This window comes from Ornithorhynchus anatinus, chromosome 14 (assembly GCF_004115215.2).
Source record: "Ornithorhynchus anatinus isolate Pmale09 chromosome 14, mOrnAna1.pri.v4, whole genome shotgun sequence".
NCBI classification, from domain to species: domain Eukaryota; kingdom Metazoa; phylum Chordata; class Mammalia; order Monotremata; family Ornithorhynchidae; genus Ornithorhynchus; species Ornithorhynchus anatinus.
The window spans coordinates 15,017,314-15,034,099 of NC_041741.1; the positions used below are offsets into that span (position 1 = coordinate 15,017,314).

General features: G+C 51.6%; 5 gene segments (V, D, J or C); all 5 read left to right on the forward strand.

The window, feature by feature from the left end:
- The window catches only part of LOC100076640, a 343,932-nt gene extending 333,979 nt beyond the window's left edge, over positions 1 to 9,953 (forward strand). The window contains 5 exon segments of the C gene segment in view: positions 6,117 to 6,437; positions 6,635 to 6,679; positions 7,169 to 7,498; positions 8,515 to 8,832; positions 9,344 to 9,953. Of these exon segments, the coding sequence occupies positions 6,117 to 6,437; positions 6,635 to 6,679; positions 7,169 to 7,498; positions 8,515 to 8,832; positions 9,344 to 9,738 (1,409 nt within the window).
- The window catches only part of LOC120638829, a 96,533-nt gene that overhangs the window by 7,105 nt on the left and 72,642 nt on the right, over positions 1 to 16,786 (forward strand).
- The window catches only part of LOC114816504, a 70,686-nt gene that overhangs the window by 5,981 nt on the left and 47,919 nt on the right, over positions 1 to 16,786 (forward strand).
- LOC120638828 overlaps positions 1 to 16,786 on the forward strand; it is a 140,968-nt gene that overhangs the window by 5,506 nt on the left and 118,676 nt on the right.
- The window catches only part of LOC100076564, a 189,816-nt gene that overhangs the window by 5,041 nt on the left and 167,989 nt on the right, over positions 1 to 16,786 (forward strand).

The following is a 16,786-nucleotide window of genomic DNA, read 5'->3' on the forward strand; positions in this document are numbered from 1 at the left end:
CTGGAACTGAGCCAGGGCTGAGCCGAGCTAGAGCTAAATCTGGACTGAATCAGGGCTCAGTTGAGCTAGGCGAGCTGAGCCCGGGCTAAGCTAGAGCTGAGTCAGGGCTCTGCTGGAGCTGAGTTGATGTGGAGCTGGAGCTGAGCTAAGCTGGAGATAAGCCTGGACTAAAATCAGGGCTGAGGTGAGCTGGAAAGGTGGAAAGGGAGCTGAGCCGGAGCTGAACCAGCGCAGAGCTGGGGCTGAGCTGGTGTGGCTCTGGGGCTGAGCTGAGCTAACCTGGAGCTAAGCCAGGGATGATCTTAGCTGGAGATGAATCTGGACAGAATCAAGGTTGAAGGGAGCTGGACAGGTGGACCTGGAGCTGAGCTGGAGCTGAGCCAAGGCTGAGCCAGAACTGAGCTAGTCATGAGCGGGGGGCTGAGCCGGAACTGAGCCCGATGTGGGGTGAGCTGACCTGAGTAGGCAGAGCTGAGCTGTAGCTGAACTGAAGCTGGGCCTTAGCCGGAGCTGAGCTGGGGGTGAGCTGAGTTGGGTAGGGCAGAGCAGAGCTATAGCTGAGCTGCGGCTGAGCTGTAGCTGAGCTGTGGCTGAGCTGTAGCTGAGCTGCGGCTGAGCCGGAACCGAGCTGGGGGTGAGGTGAGCAGAGCTGGGTAGGCAGAGCTGAGCTGTAGCTGAAATGGAGCTGCGACTGAGCCAGAACCGAGCTGGGGGTGAGCAGAGCTGGGTAGGCAGAGCTGAGCTGTAGCTGAAATGGACCTGCGACTGAGCCAGAACCGAGCTGGGGGTGAGCAGAGCTGGGTAGGCAGAGCTGAGCTGTAGCTGAAATGGAGCTGGGGCTGAGCTGAGCCAGCCCTGAGCTGGAGCTGAGCTGGGGGTGGGGAGAGCTGACCTGTAGCTAAGCTGTAGCTAAACTAGAGCTGTGGCTGAGCTGGAGCTGAGCCAGGGGTAAGGACAGCTGAGCTGGGTAGGCAGATCTGAGCTTTAGCAGAACTGGAGCTGAGCCAGAGCTGAGCCGGAGGTTCGGCGAGCTGTGCTGGGCACGCAGAGTTGAGCTGTAGCTGAACTGGAGCTGGGGCTGAGGTGAGCTGAGCTGGGCAGGCAGAGCTGAGCCAGACCTGAGCTGGGGCTGAGCCGGAGCTGGCCAAGCAGAGCTGAGCTTTAGCTGGGGCTGAGATGAGCCAGGGCTGAGCTGGGAATAAGCTGAAGCTGACTTGGGGGTGGGGAGAGCTGAGCTGAGCAAGCAGAGCTGAGCTGGGGCTGAGCTGAGCCAGCCCTGAGCTGGAGCTGAGCTGGAGCTGGGCTAGGGTGAGCTGAGCTAGGTAGGCGACGCGGAGCTGTAGCCGAACTGGAGCTGGGGCTGAGCTGAGCCAGCCTGGAGCTGGGGCTGAACTGGAGCTGGGGGTGAGCTGAGCCTGCCCTGAGTTGAGCCGGGATGGGGTGCACAGAACTGGGCAGGCAGAGCTGAACTGTAGCCGAACTGGGGCTGAGTTCGAGCTGAGCCAGGGCTGAGGTGAGCTGCGCTGGCCGGCAGAGCTGAGATGAAGCTGGGGGTGAGCCGGGGCTGAGCAGGAGCTGAAGCAGGGGTAAACTGAGCTGGGCACACAGAGCTGAACTATAGGTGGACTGGAGCTGGGCTGAGCTGGAGCTGAGCCAGGGCTGAGCTGAGCTGTAGGTAAGCTGGGGCTGAGCAGGGACTGAGCCAGAGCCCAGACGGGTGAGGTGAGCTGAGCCGGGCTGGCAGAGCAGAGCCATAGCTGAACTGGAGCTGAGATTGAGCCGGAGCTGAGCTAGATGTGGGGTGAGCTGAGCTGGGCAGGAAAAGCTGAGCCGTAGCTGACCTGGAGTTGGGGCAGAGCTGAGCCAGTCCTGAGCTGGGGCTAGGCTTGAGCTGAACTGGCTAGGCAAAGCTGAGCTGGAACTGAACTGGAGCTGGGGCTGAGTTGGAGTTGAGCCGGGGGTCCGGTGAACTGAACTGGGCACACAGAGCTCCACCGTAGCTGAACTGGAGCCGGAGCTGAGCTGGGGGTGAGTTGAGCTGAGCTGGGCAGGCAGAAGCTTAGCCGTAGCTGAACTGGAGCTGGAGCTGAGCTGATCCAGGCCTGAGCTGGGGTTGAGCGGGAGCTGAGCTAGATGTGGAGTGAGCTGAGCTGGGTAGGCAAAGCTGAGCTGGAGCTGAACTGGAGCTCGGGCTGAGCTGGAGTTGAGCCGGAGGTCCGGTGAACTGAACTGAGCACACAGAGCTCCGCCGTAGCTGAACTGGAGCCGGAGCTGAGCTGGGGGTGAGTTGAGCTGAGCTGGGCAGGCAGAAGCTTAGCCGTAGCTGAACTGGGATGGGGTGAACTGAGCTGGCTAGGCAAAACTGAGCTGGAGCTGAACTGGAGCTGGGGCTGAGCTGGAGTTGAGCCGGAGTTCCGGTGAACTTAACTGGGCACACAGAGCTGCGCCGTAGCTGAACTGGAGCCGGAGCTGAGCTGGGGGTGAGTTGAGCTGAGCTGGGCAGGCAGAAGCTTAGCTGTAGCTGAACTGGAGCTGGAGCTGAGCTGATCCAGGCCTGAGCTGGGGTTGAGCGGGAGCTGAGCTAGATGTGGAGTGAGCTGAGCTGGGTAGGCAAAGCTGAGCTGGAGCTGAACTGGAGCTCGGGCTGAGCTGGAATTGAGCCAGAGGTCCGGTGAACTGAACGGGGAACACAGAGCTGAGTTGAGCTGAACTGAAGCTGGAGCTGAGCTGGGGGTGAGTTGAGCTGAGCTGGGCAGGCAGAAGCTTAGCAGTAGCTGAACTGGAGCTGGAGCTGAGCTGATCCAGGCCTGAGCTGGGGCTGAGCGGGAGCTGAGCTAGATGTGGAGTGAGCTGAGCTGGGTAGGCAAAGCTGAGCTGGAGCTGAACTGGAGTTGGGGCTGAGCTTTAGCTGAGCTGGGATGGGGTGAGCTGAGCTGGAGCTGAGTAAGAGGTTGGGTGAACTGAGCTGAGCACACAGAACTGAGCTGCAGCTGAGGCTGAGCTGGATCTGACCCAGGGTTGAGCTGAGCTGGCTAGGCACACAGAGCTGAGCTGTAGGTGGATTGGAGCTGGGGCTGAGCTGGGACAAGCCAGAGCCCAGACAGGGGTGAGGTGAGCTGATTTGGGCCAGGAGAGCTGAGATGGAGCTGGGGCTGAGCCAGGGCTGAGTAGTAGCAGAAGCAGGGGTGAGCTGAGCTGGGCAGGCAGAGCTGAGCCATAGCTGAACTGGAGCTGAGGCTGAGCTGGAGTTGAGCTGGGGGTCCGGTGAACTGAACTGGGCACACAGAGCTGAGCTGTAGCTGAACTGGAGCTGAGCTAAATGTGAGGTGAGCTGAGCTGGGCAGGCAGAAGCTTAGCCGTAGCTGAACTGGAGCTGGAGCTGAGCTGAGCCAGGCCTGAGCTGGGTTTGAGCCGGAGCTGAGCTAAATGTGGGATGAGCTGAGCTGGGTAGGCGAAGCTGAGCTGGACCTGGGGCTGAGCTGGAGCAGAGCTGAGATGAGCTAACCTGTGTCTGAGCTGATCCAGGGTGGAGGTGAGCTGGGCAGATTGGGATCTAGAGCTCATCATGGACTGAGCTGGGTCTGAGAAGAGCCAATCCAGGACTGATCCTGGGCTGAGCTCAAGCTGTGCTAGATCTGTGCTGGGCTGAGCTGGAGCTGAGCCAGGATGGAACCAGTGCCGAGGTTAATTGGGCAGGTTGAGCTGAGCTGATCTGGGGCTGAGCTGGGCTGTAGTTGAGCAGGACTGAGGTGATCTGGTAGTGTTTAGACTGAGCTGGGGCTGGGCTGGGATTGAACTAAAGCTGAGGTGAGTTGGGCAAGCTGAGCTGAGCTGGGGGTGAGGTGAGCTGATCAGGACAGGCAGACCTGAGCAGGAGCTGACTTGGAGCTGAGCTGAGCCAGGCCTGAGCTGGGGGTGAAGTAAGCTGAGCTGGGCAGGCAGACCTGAGCAGGAGCTGAGCTGGGGCTGAGCTGGGAAGGCTGAGCTGATCTGAGGTGAGTTTGGGATGAGCTGGAGCAGAGACAGGGCCAAACCAGGGTGGAGGTGAGCTGGACAGGTTGAGCTGAGCCTGGACTGAGCTGGAGCTGAATTGGAGCTGAACCAGGGTTGAGCAGGAGCTGACTGGGGGCTGAGGTGACTTGAGTGGGGCTGAGGTGGTCTTGAGCTGGGGCTTAGCTGAGCTGAAACTGAGCCAGGGATGAAGTAAACTGAGCAGAAGAGGGTGAGCTGATCTGGAACTCATCTGGAGTAGAGCTGGGGCAGAGGTGAGTGAGCTGCAACTGAGGTAAGCAGAGCTGGGCAGGGATGAGCCGACCTAGATCTGAGCAGGGGCTGAACTTGTACTGAGCCAGGGCTGAACTGAAGCTGAGGGCAATCGGGATTAAGCTGGAGTTGAGCTGAGGCAGATCTGAACAGGAGAGCCAGGACTGGGGTGAGCCAAGCTGGAAATGTGATAGAGATGGGCTGAGCCGGTGCTGAGTTGAGCTGCAGATGGGGCAGGATTGACCTGAAGATGAGCCAGGCCTGAGCTGGCACTGAGGACAACCCATATTGAGTTGGAGCAGAGGTGAGCTAGCTTGAGTCAAGATGGCCGAGTCAAGGCAGGCCTGAGCTGAGCCGGGCTGAGCTGAGGTAGGTCTGACCTGAACCAAGGCATCCCGAAGCTGTGATCTCTAAGGAACAAACTCGGGTAGGCTGTGCTGGGACCCATCTTGGTCCTTATGGACAGACCAGGGTCCGATGGGCCACCCTGGTAGTTTACATCCATTCATTCATTCATTCAGTTGTGTTTATTAAGCGCTTTATTGTGTGCAGAGCATTCTATTATTCTACTGGGACAGTGCAGTAGAACAATAAACCGACACTTTCCCTGCCCATAACTAGCTCTCATAGTTTCTTATGGACTGAGCTGGGCCTGGAGCCACTGTATAGGCTGGATGGGGGTTGGGCCTGGTTAGCCGGGCCTGGTGCCTTGTGCTGAGGGAGTTGACTAAATCCAGGCCAAGTGGAGGATGGGGCTGGTGGTGCCTGACTGGCCGAGAACTAACCTGCACCTGACATGGGGCTGGGGACTGTAGGATAGCTGTTACTTCGGTGTGGCTGGGCCGGGGGGTGCAGAGTCAGATGGGGTTTACTGTGATTTTCTTTCATCGAGGCTGCGTGTTCGAAGCTGATTTTGTGTTCTAGGGCTCCCCTGTTTCCATATTGGTGTCCCTGTGGGTTTAGTTCTGCCACATCTCCTGAAAGATCCAGGCTCATAACTCAATCTTTCCAGCAAGGCTTTCCTGGCAGGGTCCATGTGACTGAACGGGCAGGCACTCAATCCTTTCCCCTCCTCACATCCCTGGACTGGCATCACTGGCATATGCCTGCTCTGGCTGTTGCCAGAGCCAGGGTTCTCTCCGAGACAGGCCCCCTGCTCCAAACCAGGCTTCCCTGCCCCTGACTTCTGGGTCCGGTCGTCTACCCAGTACAAATCTGAGAATTCCTGTGGTCTCACCCGGTAAAGTTGCCTCCTACACCAGCCTGGGCTGGCTCCCAGCCCCTGGTCCCCAGCCCAGACCCACTTCATGGATTTCCTTTCAGGAAAAGTTTTCACAATTGGGGGATTACTCCGCTTGTCTGAGCAGCAGAGTCAGGCAGGGGGGTTTGGTCCTGCAGGTTTGCGGGCAGTGGATGATTTGGGCTTCACAGGCAGGAGGACGAGGTCTCTGTGAGGGAAATAGCCTCAGCCTGGGAAGAGGCCTGTCTTCCTGCCAAGTGAAGTTTATGTGGGAGCCCTGCAGAATTCCCTGCATTACCCCCAACTGGTGTTGCCCGGCTCGACAGGAAGCCATCCCTCAGGGGTGTGATGGAGGGTGGCTGAATGACCCTGGGCTGCACCATTGCCCTCTGCCCAAAGGATCTTGGTCTGGCCTGTGACACAGGTGTCAAAAGTTCAGAGTGAGCAGTGATCTCCAGAGAGCAGACTCCCACACGAGGTGAAAGGATGCTGTCCCTTCACCCAGGAAAGCCCACCAAGTGTCTCCAGCAAGCATCAAGGGTTCGTATTTTAACATCGATTCCACTCTCTCCTCTTGCTCCTTTGACCTGGCCCCTCTTTTCTCCATTCTCAGCTTCACAACAAGCCCCACTTCTCTTCCCTCTCGTCCCCTCCTGTGGGGATTCCCTAAACCAAGAAAGCTCACTGGCCGTGGGGTGCCTGGCCAAGAACTTCCTGCCCAACTCCATCACCCTCTCCTGGGACTTCAAGAACAGAACCACTGTGGGGACTGAGAAATTCATAAACTACCCGACAGTCCTTAGTGGACAAGCCTATTCCACGACCTCCCAACTGATGATCTCTGCCACCGAAGTCATGATGGGGCAGGACGACTACGTGTTCTGCAAGGCTAAGCATGCTGTGGGGAACAAGGAAATCAGAGTGCCCCTCAGAGGTAAGAGTTGCGACACGGTCACTTACCTTACCTAGACAGAGGGGCTGTGTCCGTCTCTCCCTGCCCATCCAGGGGACCGGTTCAGTAAAGTGAAAAGAACACCCAAGGCTGACGGGGGGGTTGACCCCCTGGACCCACTGTATCTTAGCTCTCCAGTGGCTGGTTGTGACACACCCCTTCCTACTTTCTCCCACCAGGCCAGGGAAAGGCATCAAAGAGAAGGGTCCCGAGAGACAGAATCGGTAGGTTCTGGGAACATCACAGGGGAATACACGAGAAAATTCTATCTTCGTACCCCAGCTGCTCCAGTTATAAAACCTCCTGGGGTGTTTAATCCCCACCCTGCCCCTCCACCCTCTCTAGTGAGCAGCAATTTGGTCCTCAGAGGGAGCAGAGTCCATGAACCCCACCGGGATGTGCCATTGTCTGGGGAACCCTCTGTGTGAGCTTTCTCCCCAAGGATAGTCATCTGGCCTGAGGAAATCCCTCATAGGACTCTGAGACTGCAGAGCAATGAGAACAGGACAGACCCTTTCCAAAGGGAAGTCCAAAGTGGTGGAGGGCTCAAGACACCCCACCCTTCAAGCAGTCATTCAGCCACTCGGAGGGAGGGCACCAACCCAGGGGACCCTTTCAGGTCCGTAAAGATAGAATTTCTCTTTTCTGTTAGTGGCCACAGTTTCCCTGAGGCCTAACGTTCCTCTCCTTCCCCGGCTTGTTTCCCAACTCAGTCGCCCAGCCCAGTAGGCCCAACGTGAGCCTCCACATACCCACTCGGGAAGAATTCCTGGGTCCTGAACTGGAGGGCACCATCATCTGTCAGGCCAAGCACTTCAACCCCAAGGAAATTTCCCTCAAGTGGCTGAAGAACGGGGAGCTGCTCAATGGTGGCTTCACCACCGAGGGCCCCACACTCGACGGTTCCAAAACCTACCAACTCTCCAGCTCCCTGACAGTAAGCGATACCGACTGGTTCAAGGCCACCGACTTCACCTGTGTCGTGGAACATCCGAAGACCCACTTCATAGAGATGAGGAACGCATCGTACAAGTGTGCTGGGGGTAAGTTACCATTCACCAGGGCTTTTCACTTGGCTTCCTGCGTGATTTAAGAACAGCCAGTCCCATTACACTTTTCTCTGCCTCTACTGGGGCCCCTGGGTCGTATTGCCCCCTTTTCCAGACTCATACTAGGACTCCAGGGTCCAGAAACAGTGATGGCCAGGCCCAGAGTCTATGGCTTGAAAATCTCCTCTGGGAAATTTGAGCTTAGCCGGGACCCCAGGGCCATTGGGGGTTAGGGGATTCAAGGTGGTCAAACTAGCAGCCCAGACTAGCCCAGATTGAGGAATCTCCCACATTGGTTCCAACTTGTCTTGGAACCCTGAATGTGTTCTTATTCTCTGAACTGAACAGGAGAAGCAGCGTGGCCTAGTGGATAGAGCATGAGCCAGGGAGTCAGAAGGACCTGGGTTCTAATCTTGGCTCTGCCACTTGTCTTCTGTGTGACCTTGGGCAAGTCACTTAACTTCTTTGTGCCTCAGTTCCCTCAACTGTAAAATGGGGATCAAGACTATGAGCCGTGCCCCATGTGGGACATGGACTATGTCCAACCTGATTAACTTGTATCTACCCCAACTTTAGTACAGTCTCTGGCACAGAATAAGCACTTAATAAATACCAACCCTCCCCCCCCCCCAAAAAACCCCAAAAAACAAAACCCTGAATCCTTCCCATCCTACCTGGGGGTAACAGCACTATCCCAGGAAAACATTGGGCAAAATCTTTGCTGTCACTAATGTTTCTTGAGGAGAGGACAGAGAAACGAGTCTTTGCTGAGTCTCTGTGGACTGTGGGAAAGAGCAGCTCTTGAACAGCAAAAATTCAAAATCTTGGTTGTTCAGAGAAGGGAGCAAATGACAGAGTGGTCCTTGAATACACTGGCCCTGCTGGAAAGAGAATCCCAATCATGGGTTTCTGACCAGGCATGTTCATGACTATCCTCTTACCTAAGGAAACATTCGTACCCCAATCTCCCATCCCTTTGGAGGCTAAATCCGACTTTTCCTTCCATGCAGTACCATCATCATCCATCAAGATCTCCACCACCCCACCCTCTTTTGCCGGCATCTTCACCACCAAGTCTGCCAAGCTGGTGTGCTCAGTCACTGGCATGTCCACTTCTGACAGTCTGTCCATCGTCTGGACTCAATATGAAGGAAAGGAGCTGACGACCAAAACCAGCGTGTCCAAAATCCAGCCCGATGGCACCTTCAGTGCCACGGGAGAGGCCTCAGTCTGTGCTGAAGACTGGCAGTCCGGGAAGAGGTTCACGTGTACCGTGTCCCATGCGGACCTCCCAGCCCCCCAGAGCGCCTACATCTCCAAGCAGAAGGGTAAGGGTCCTTTACTCTCCAGGTCCTATGCAGCCATCCCTCAGTAATCCATGGGGTCAGTTCAGGGGCGAGCTGGGCTCCATTGGCCCTCTGGCATGAGGCAGCATCCCCTACGCCAAGTGGCAGGTGGAGGTGTTGATTGAGTAACTCTTAGGGGCCCCTAGGAGTCAGCAGGTCTTCAGAGGGGACAGCTCAGTCAAGGTCAGATTTTCCTTTCCTCACTCCTTGCTCTGCCCAACAGCTACAATGGAGAGTGAGTTGGCCTCCTGTAGCCCAGCCCAGGACCAGCTACCTCCTCTCTGGGCTAGGTAGATTTCCCAAAACACCATCAGGTCCATCTCCCCCAGACTCCCCTGCAGTGTACCAGGCAGGTAGGTCCTGCTTGGCTCACTGCAAGCCCCAGGAGGAATGCTGGCCCCAGAGACACTCTCCTTGCCACTCTGCCCTTGCTGCTGAAAATGGGGAGTTGTGTGTAGCCCAGCTGACCGTATCCTGTCTCTCTCCTCCACAGAGGTAAATCTCCACTCCCCAGCTGTGTACGTCCTCCCCCCTGCCTCGGATCAGCTCAGCCTACGAGAGTCGGCCACTCTCTCCTGCCTGGTGAAGAGCTTCTCCCCGGCCGATGTGATGGTCCAGTGGCTGCATAAGGGCCAGCCGGTGCCCCAGGACAAATACACTGTCAGTGCCCCCATGCCTGAGCCCCAGAGCCCCAACCTGTACTTCGCCTACAGCACCCTGACCGTGGCTGAGGAGGAGTGGAGTGCCGGGGACTCTTTCACCTGCGTCGTCGTGCACGAGGCCCTGCCCCTGTACGTGATGGAGAGGACCGTGGACAAGTCCACCGGTAAACCCACCCACATCAATGTCTCCCTCGTGATGTCCGACACGGCCAACACCTGCTACTAACTGCCCGTGGTCCCCCAGCGACCTCTGCCCATCGCCCCTGCTTTGTCCCTGACTTCGTTAATTTCCCCTCAGCTCACTTACAGGGTGGATTCTGGGGGCTGCAGAGGACACTGAATCCCCAGTTGTGTATATGAGAGAATGATGTCATTAGAATGAGGAAAAGTTGGCTGCCTTTTATCAAAATCAGAAATAAAAAAAAAATCAATTTCAACCAAGAGGCTGTTTGAATACCTCCAGAGCCTTCTGTTTGTGCTGCATTCCTTGTTCTATACGCCACCTCTCTACCTCTGCTGTTTGGCATTACCACCCTCACTCTCTCCCTGACTCCTCCTCCTCCATGGGTCTCTTTTCCTTTTCCAGTCCAAGTGAGAAACATCCACACCTGCTTCATTTCCCTTCAGTGGCTCTGCAACTTTGAACCATTTTACTATTCTTCTTCATGCATGCACACCACCCACATGTGAGTTGCAGTTCATTCAGTCACATGAAAATTGACACAGCAGAGACATCCCATACAACTAATTTAACATGGCCCGGACATGGATACACATGCACATACTCCAGTGATTGTAGAGTGTTGAATGTATACGCACTCCCCCTGGATCACCAAGCACTCAGTCAGGGATGACCAAGCTCTTCTATGGAAGGACTAAGATGGGCAACTTGTACCAAATCCGAAAAATGCTGCTTTTGTGGCAGAGGAAACAAAACACAACTTGGCCTTCCCTCAGCCATCAGGCCTACCAGAACAAGGGGGGAAAGTGAGCCAAGTCCCTTATTTTACGGAACCTCTGTTCAGGAAGTCAGTTGGTATTACCCCACTTTGCTTTGAGCAGGACCCAGCGTTGGTGCCATAGTTCAGTTCTCCTATAGGATCACAGTTGTCACTCCCTTTGCTGGAAAGGACTAGCCCTTGCTCCCATTCTCAGATAAATATGCCCTGAGTGTGGAAGAGAGTCCTGATCTAAGTCAATTTTTGCCCTTCTCAAAATGGAGGAACAGAGGCCTCCAGAAGCAGCGTGGCTCAGTGGAAAGAGCACGGGCTTTGAAGTCAGGGCTCATGAGTTCGAATCCCAGCTCTGCCACTTGTCGGCTGTGTGACTGTGGGCAAGTCACTTAACTTCTCTGTGCCTCAGTTCCCTCATCTGTAAAATGGGGATTAAGACTGTGAGCCCCACGTGGGACAACCTGATTCCCCTATGTCTACCCCAGCGCTTAGAACAGTGCTCGGCACATAGTAAGCGCTTAACAAATACCAACATTATTAACTAGCCAATCTCTTCCCTAAGGAGACTTGTTCCAGGGAGCGATTACCAGGTCATAAGACCCCCACTGCCAGTCTCGAATCTCCAGGGCTCCTAAGACGATGAGCACTGCCTTGCGGCTAAGTAACTTTGGTGATGAAACTAAACAGTCCAGTTGATAAAATGCAAACTCCCAAAGAAGCTCAAATCTTAGTCTTTCCCTACTCCCAGAGTCTCAGAGGCCATACAACAAGGAACAGGATCTCTGAGTAGTCAGAAAGGAAAGCAACGAAGCCTGAGAGTATTTGCATAATAGATGGAAACTTTTCAGTATAAAGCAGTCCAATTCTCTTAGAGGGTTTTAAATTCTCCATAAACTCTTGAAATCATTAGTCTCATCTAGAATCATCTTTAGCCATCTCTATCCTGCCTTTTCCTGGGACGAATGAATTACACTAAACTCAGATTATTTTTTTTTACCCTGCTCTTCCTTAATATGAACTCCGAATAGAAATCCAGTCCGATATAGAGATCTCCAGATCTCCAAGTTTTTAAAGTGCCAAGTGTTCCAACTTGTGATCCCTGGCACCAGATTTATCCTAGTTAGCTAAATAAACCCAGGCTGTTCTTTTTTATCCACTCCACATCCTTGAGCAACATTCCAGCTGATTCCCATAAAATGGTGTGGTTGTATAAAGCCTTATGGAAATCTATCCAAGAGAAGAGGTGTTATTGAACTAAAGCATCCACCTCATGATCAAAGTCTCTGAATGACCTATGATTTTGGTTCCCCATCTGATCCCTTCTCTCCCTTTCTCTCCCATTCTTGGGATCTTAGAGCAGGAAAGGCTAAGAAATGAGCATCTGAGCCATTAACATGTAAACTCCTACCCCAGCCTCCCCCATTTTGGGAAATCACACTCATCAATTCCACTTAACAAAGCAAGGATGATGCTCCCCAAAATGTAGAGTTGAGAGACCAGAAGAGAGAGAGAGAGCTTTGGAACACTCTGAGGAGCATCCATGGAGAAGCCCAACATGGGGAAACCTGTTTTTCTTCCAATTCAGCTAAAGATGGTTGGAAGGACAAAGGGATTGGAAGGACAAAGGGCTGTTGAGGGAGATTCCCCATGAACAGCTTTTTCCACCTTGACAAGGTCATCTGGAAGGAAAAGCAGAGCTGCATTTCCATTGACTGAGCCTTTTGCTGGTCCTCTTCCCCAAAACTCCCCTTATCTTTTCCAATGACCTCTTCCCCTGCCACCATCATGGCTCTTTGCCAACCTTCTCCCAACCTCCATCACTGATACTTAAACGAGATCTAGAGTAGCACCAAATAGAACTTAAGCTCTACAACCCTGAAACTGTAAGGTGATGTTTTCTGAGCTGTGCAAGTGATACAGATTTTAGGATTGGGAAAGCCACTGGCATTGGTTTTTCTTATCCACAATTCCTTGAGGCACACACATCTGCACATTCCCCACTGCATTCCCAACTCATACTTGAAAGTTCCCATAAATGTCTTTCTCCCTCATACATATATACACACACACCTTATGTTCATTCTTATCTTCCTTGCTCCATCTCTTTTTCTTTCTTACCCTATTCTTTGCCATCTCGAATGCAGCACAGAACAGACCTAAATTTTGAAATTCCAATTTATCTTTAGGCAAATGAAAACGGTGGGCTGACTTCCCAACCCTCTCAAACCCTCAGAGACCTAGACCCAGCTATTCTCCAAGTCAAGATCAAGTCTGACTGGGGCAGTCACATGTCTGGAAGGACTTTCATTGTGGACGTTTCCATTTCTGAGGCATATTTGCCGAGAGTGAGTCTAACTTGTACACTGAGCTAACATTAGTAGGAATTGCTCCTTGTTGTCCAGTGCTACTGGTCTTCAGTCAATTAATTAATGGTATTATTGAGAGCTTACTATATGCAAAGCACTGTTAAAAGGAGTCTGTGCACCAGAAAAAGGAAATACCACATATGACCTCCATTTGCTGCTACTTTTCAACCATTCTATACTGACTGGCTAAAGAAAGTGCTAGCAGCCAATAACCTTTTCCTCTGGTTGAAAACAAGACAGTTACCGTAAGCACCATCCAGAAATGTGTGGGCTTTTACTCCCATTTTTCCATCTTTTTTTAAAATGGTATTTGTTAAGTGCTTACTATATGTCAGGTACTGTATTGAGTGCTGGGATAGATACAAGCTGATCAGGCTGGGCACAGTCCATGTTTCATAGTCTAAATCCCAATTTTACAGATGAGATAACCGAGGCACAGAGAAGTTAAGTGATTGCCCAAGGTCACAGAAGAGACAAGTGGCAGAGCCGGGATTAGAATCCAGGTCCTTCTGACTCCCAAACCTGTGCTGTACCCACTAGACAATGCTGCTTCTACTTTTACTTTCCCTGTGCAGATCTGGCCACTTTCATCCCCTCCCTTCCCCCGTCCCCACCACCAATGGGAGAGTCCAAGTCCATATGTCCCTTGTGAACCCAGTGAGACCAACCCCCCTCTGAATCTTTGTTTTCTGTGTCATTGAAAATCAATTCTAGAAGGTGAAGTGAATGCCGAGGAAGAGGGGTTTGAAAACCTGTGGACCACGGCCTCTACCTTCATTGTCCTCTTCCTCCTGAGCCTCTTCTACAGCACGACAGTCACCTTGTTCAAGGTAATGAGAAATTAAATCAAGGGGGGGGCTTCAACCCAACACACTCTCACACCGCTACACCCCACACCCACCTGCCCTCACATCCTCCACCCTTGGGTGATGTTTTTCCCCTTTGGGAAATTTAGATTGAATGAGACTCTCACTTTTACCCTTTGATTAGACTTTAGTCAGTTGCACAGAGGATGGCAAACACTTGTCAGTATTATACTGGCCGAGAAAATCAATATGGAAGAATCGGAGCAGAGGAATAGAAAGTAAAAGAAAGTGTGTTTTTCAGAGGTGGCTGATGCTCAGTGCAGAGCTTCTGAGCTCCATGATCCCAGCTGTTTCCACCCAATAAATTGTCCCTGGGGTTTCAAAACCCCTGTTTCCTCTTGCCTGAGGGGAGCAATCATCAAAGTTCTCGCAGAATCCATCTCACTTTCCCAGTCCTCCCTTCACAGACTGCTCTGTCTATATTCCCCATCCTCAACATAAAATGGAAATAATCAACATATTGCAATATCATTTATAGGTCAAATGATTTCACAAGGAAGATCGCCTGGAACAAAAGATATTGGACCAAAAGAAAGAATTTTCTAAAGGAATATCTCAGGTCAGATTGACCTCTGTGTTGCCTCCTGTACACAGTAGAAGACCAGAAATATGGACTGTATCTCTACTACCTGGCTTTCATTTTGCTCTCTTGTCTCACTTTGTTCTTTTATATTAAGTTAAACTGTCTGTAATAATCCCATCAAGTCTTCTCTTCTGCAACTTTGAGCTCTAAGAGGATAAAGCATATCTTTCTCAACCTAATGCAATGCATGTTAATAGCTAGCAGCATTAAAGGCCAATGTTGTTCAACTGTTCATCTCAGTCTTCCATTATTTGTGTGCCTTGTATATTGTGTTATCTTGAAATAAAGATGTATATTACATGGACACCACAATAACTTTCTCATGAGTCCTTCACTAAAATCAAAATGTTTCCTGACTCCTCTCGGTGGTTCACCCTTAAATTTCAACCGAGACACATGGGACTGGGATTTGAGAGGTGATTAAGGGGGTTCCAAGATCTGTAGGAATAATGATGGCTTATTTATGGAGGAGTATGAACAGTGAGTCAGGAAATTATGGATACCACCCTGGGTACAAGTTTATTTAACATTACTAGGGACTCATAGCACTTGTCCACTGTTAGCAATCCCTGATTCAGAGGCAGAAGTAGTAGCACTGGCACCACTGGTTCTTTCACTTCCCTCCAATCTGGAGGAGTCACAAGAAAAGATTTGTTCTCCTGGTCTACAGTCCTTTAAACTGTAAACTCAAAATGGGCAGGGAATGCGCTTGCTAATTCTGTTGTATTGCACTCTCAAGTGCTTAGTTCAGTGCTCTGCACATAGTAAGTGCTCAATAAATACCACTGACTGGTTTCTGCCCCTTAGCTCTAAATTTTTTAGGAGCTCCTTCCTGGCATAAAGTTTGTCAGTCAGTCAATTTATTAGTAATATTTATTGAGTGCTTATTCTGTGCAGAGAGCACTGTACTAAAGCCCTTGGGAGAGTACAATAGAGTGAGTAGACATGATCCCTGTCCTCAAAGAGCTTGCAATCTAAAATAAGTTTCAGGATAATTATGGAATAAATAAAATAAATTTTCTTGATGTTTTATCACTCAGGAGCAGACAAATCTGCCAGACCTGGGGAAGGAGAGGGTTCTTCTTGAGCAAAGGCTTCATCTGATCTGATCATGAAACAAGGGAGCAAATCAAAAGTGATCCAGTACTTGAAGCCTCTGAGTCTCCAATCAGTAGTTCTTTTTTATGCCTTACCAAGGTGGAGGGGATTGATGGGCTCATCATTGGTATATTTTGCCATTTCTCTACATGCTATTTGCCAATCACCATCTCTTCCTGGTCCATCTTCCCTTTCTCTGGTGGCTTCAAGGCCTCCCTCATTTGATTCAGATCAGTAGCCTCACCATTGATGACAGCCAATTGAGGTTTCAGGGCAATTTGGGTCACCATGGCCTCCTGGAAGTGCCTCCTCGCTTTGGTTCCCATTGGAGAAAGAAAATGGTTTTCTTCCAATGGGCAATGAACAGATTTTGGGGGGAAATTTCCCATTTAAACAAAGAACGGGATCCACTTAAATGACTCAGTTCCTGTTGAACTCTCCACTGTGGTGCTTCTTGGGAGTCAGTAGTCATAGTAAATGCTTAGAAGGCAAACTGGTGAAGCCAGTGGCTTTGGTGCTTGGATGGGGAAGCGAATGGTGACTGGGGCTGTGGTTCAGAAAATTTCCATCTGATCCTTCTGATGCACTGAAAAGCAGAAGAGTGAAGAGTATGTGGAGGACTGGGTTGGGCAGCCAGTCACCTCCAAGGTCAATTCAATACTTGTTGTGACCAATTAGTATTTACCCAATCAGTATCCTAGGTGGGACCTATCTCCAGTCTTAGAACCTGAAGGCTGGATGAGTCTCTGCTTCCCCAGTGGGACTCTGGAGCAAACGGACAGTATTCTCCTCCTGATGAGGGAAAGTCTTTTGGGGCTGGGTTCAAAACTTGGATTTACACCAGGATTTAGTTCTATCTCTACAGGCAATATCCAGTTGGTAACTTGCTAGTTGAATGGTAGAGATTTAGAACAGAACCATCTTGGAGAAAAGAACTGGGAGACCAAACCTCACAGGCTTGGCTGGCCGCCATCTGTCATTTGGAGACAAAAATTCTGATTTATCATCTCTAGGGAAAGGTGATGTGTGAGGAGAAAGAGAAGTCAAGGAGAAATTTTCAAGGCACATCTCAAAAGTCCAACATGAGTTGAATAGCAAGGAAAATAACACCTCCAGAGGCCCTGTAACATGGCAAGAAAAGAAATAGAGTTCTGCAACCAAATCAAACTGTAGGACATCTATACCAGGGCTGCTGAGAGGGCAGTTTTTGGCACTGCAGTTCCGAATGAGCTGGAGGAAGGACAGAGATGGGTAACCAGTATGATCAAGAGAATGGAGCAACTTCCTAAGGATGACAAACTGAAAGGGATAGGAGTCTTCAGTCTAGAAAGATGATTGTTGAGAAATGGGATGTGATTGAGGTGACTGAACAAAGTCATGATAGATGAAAATCATGGAGGGGATGGAT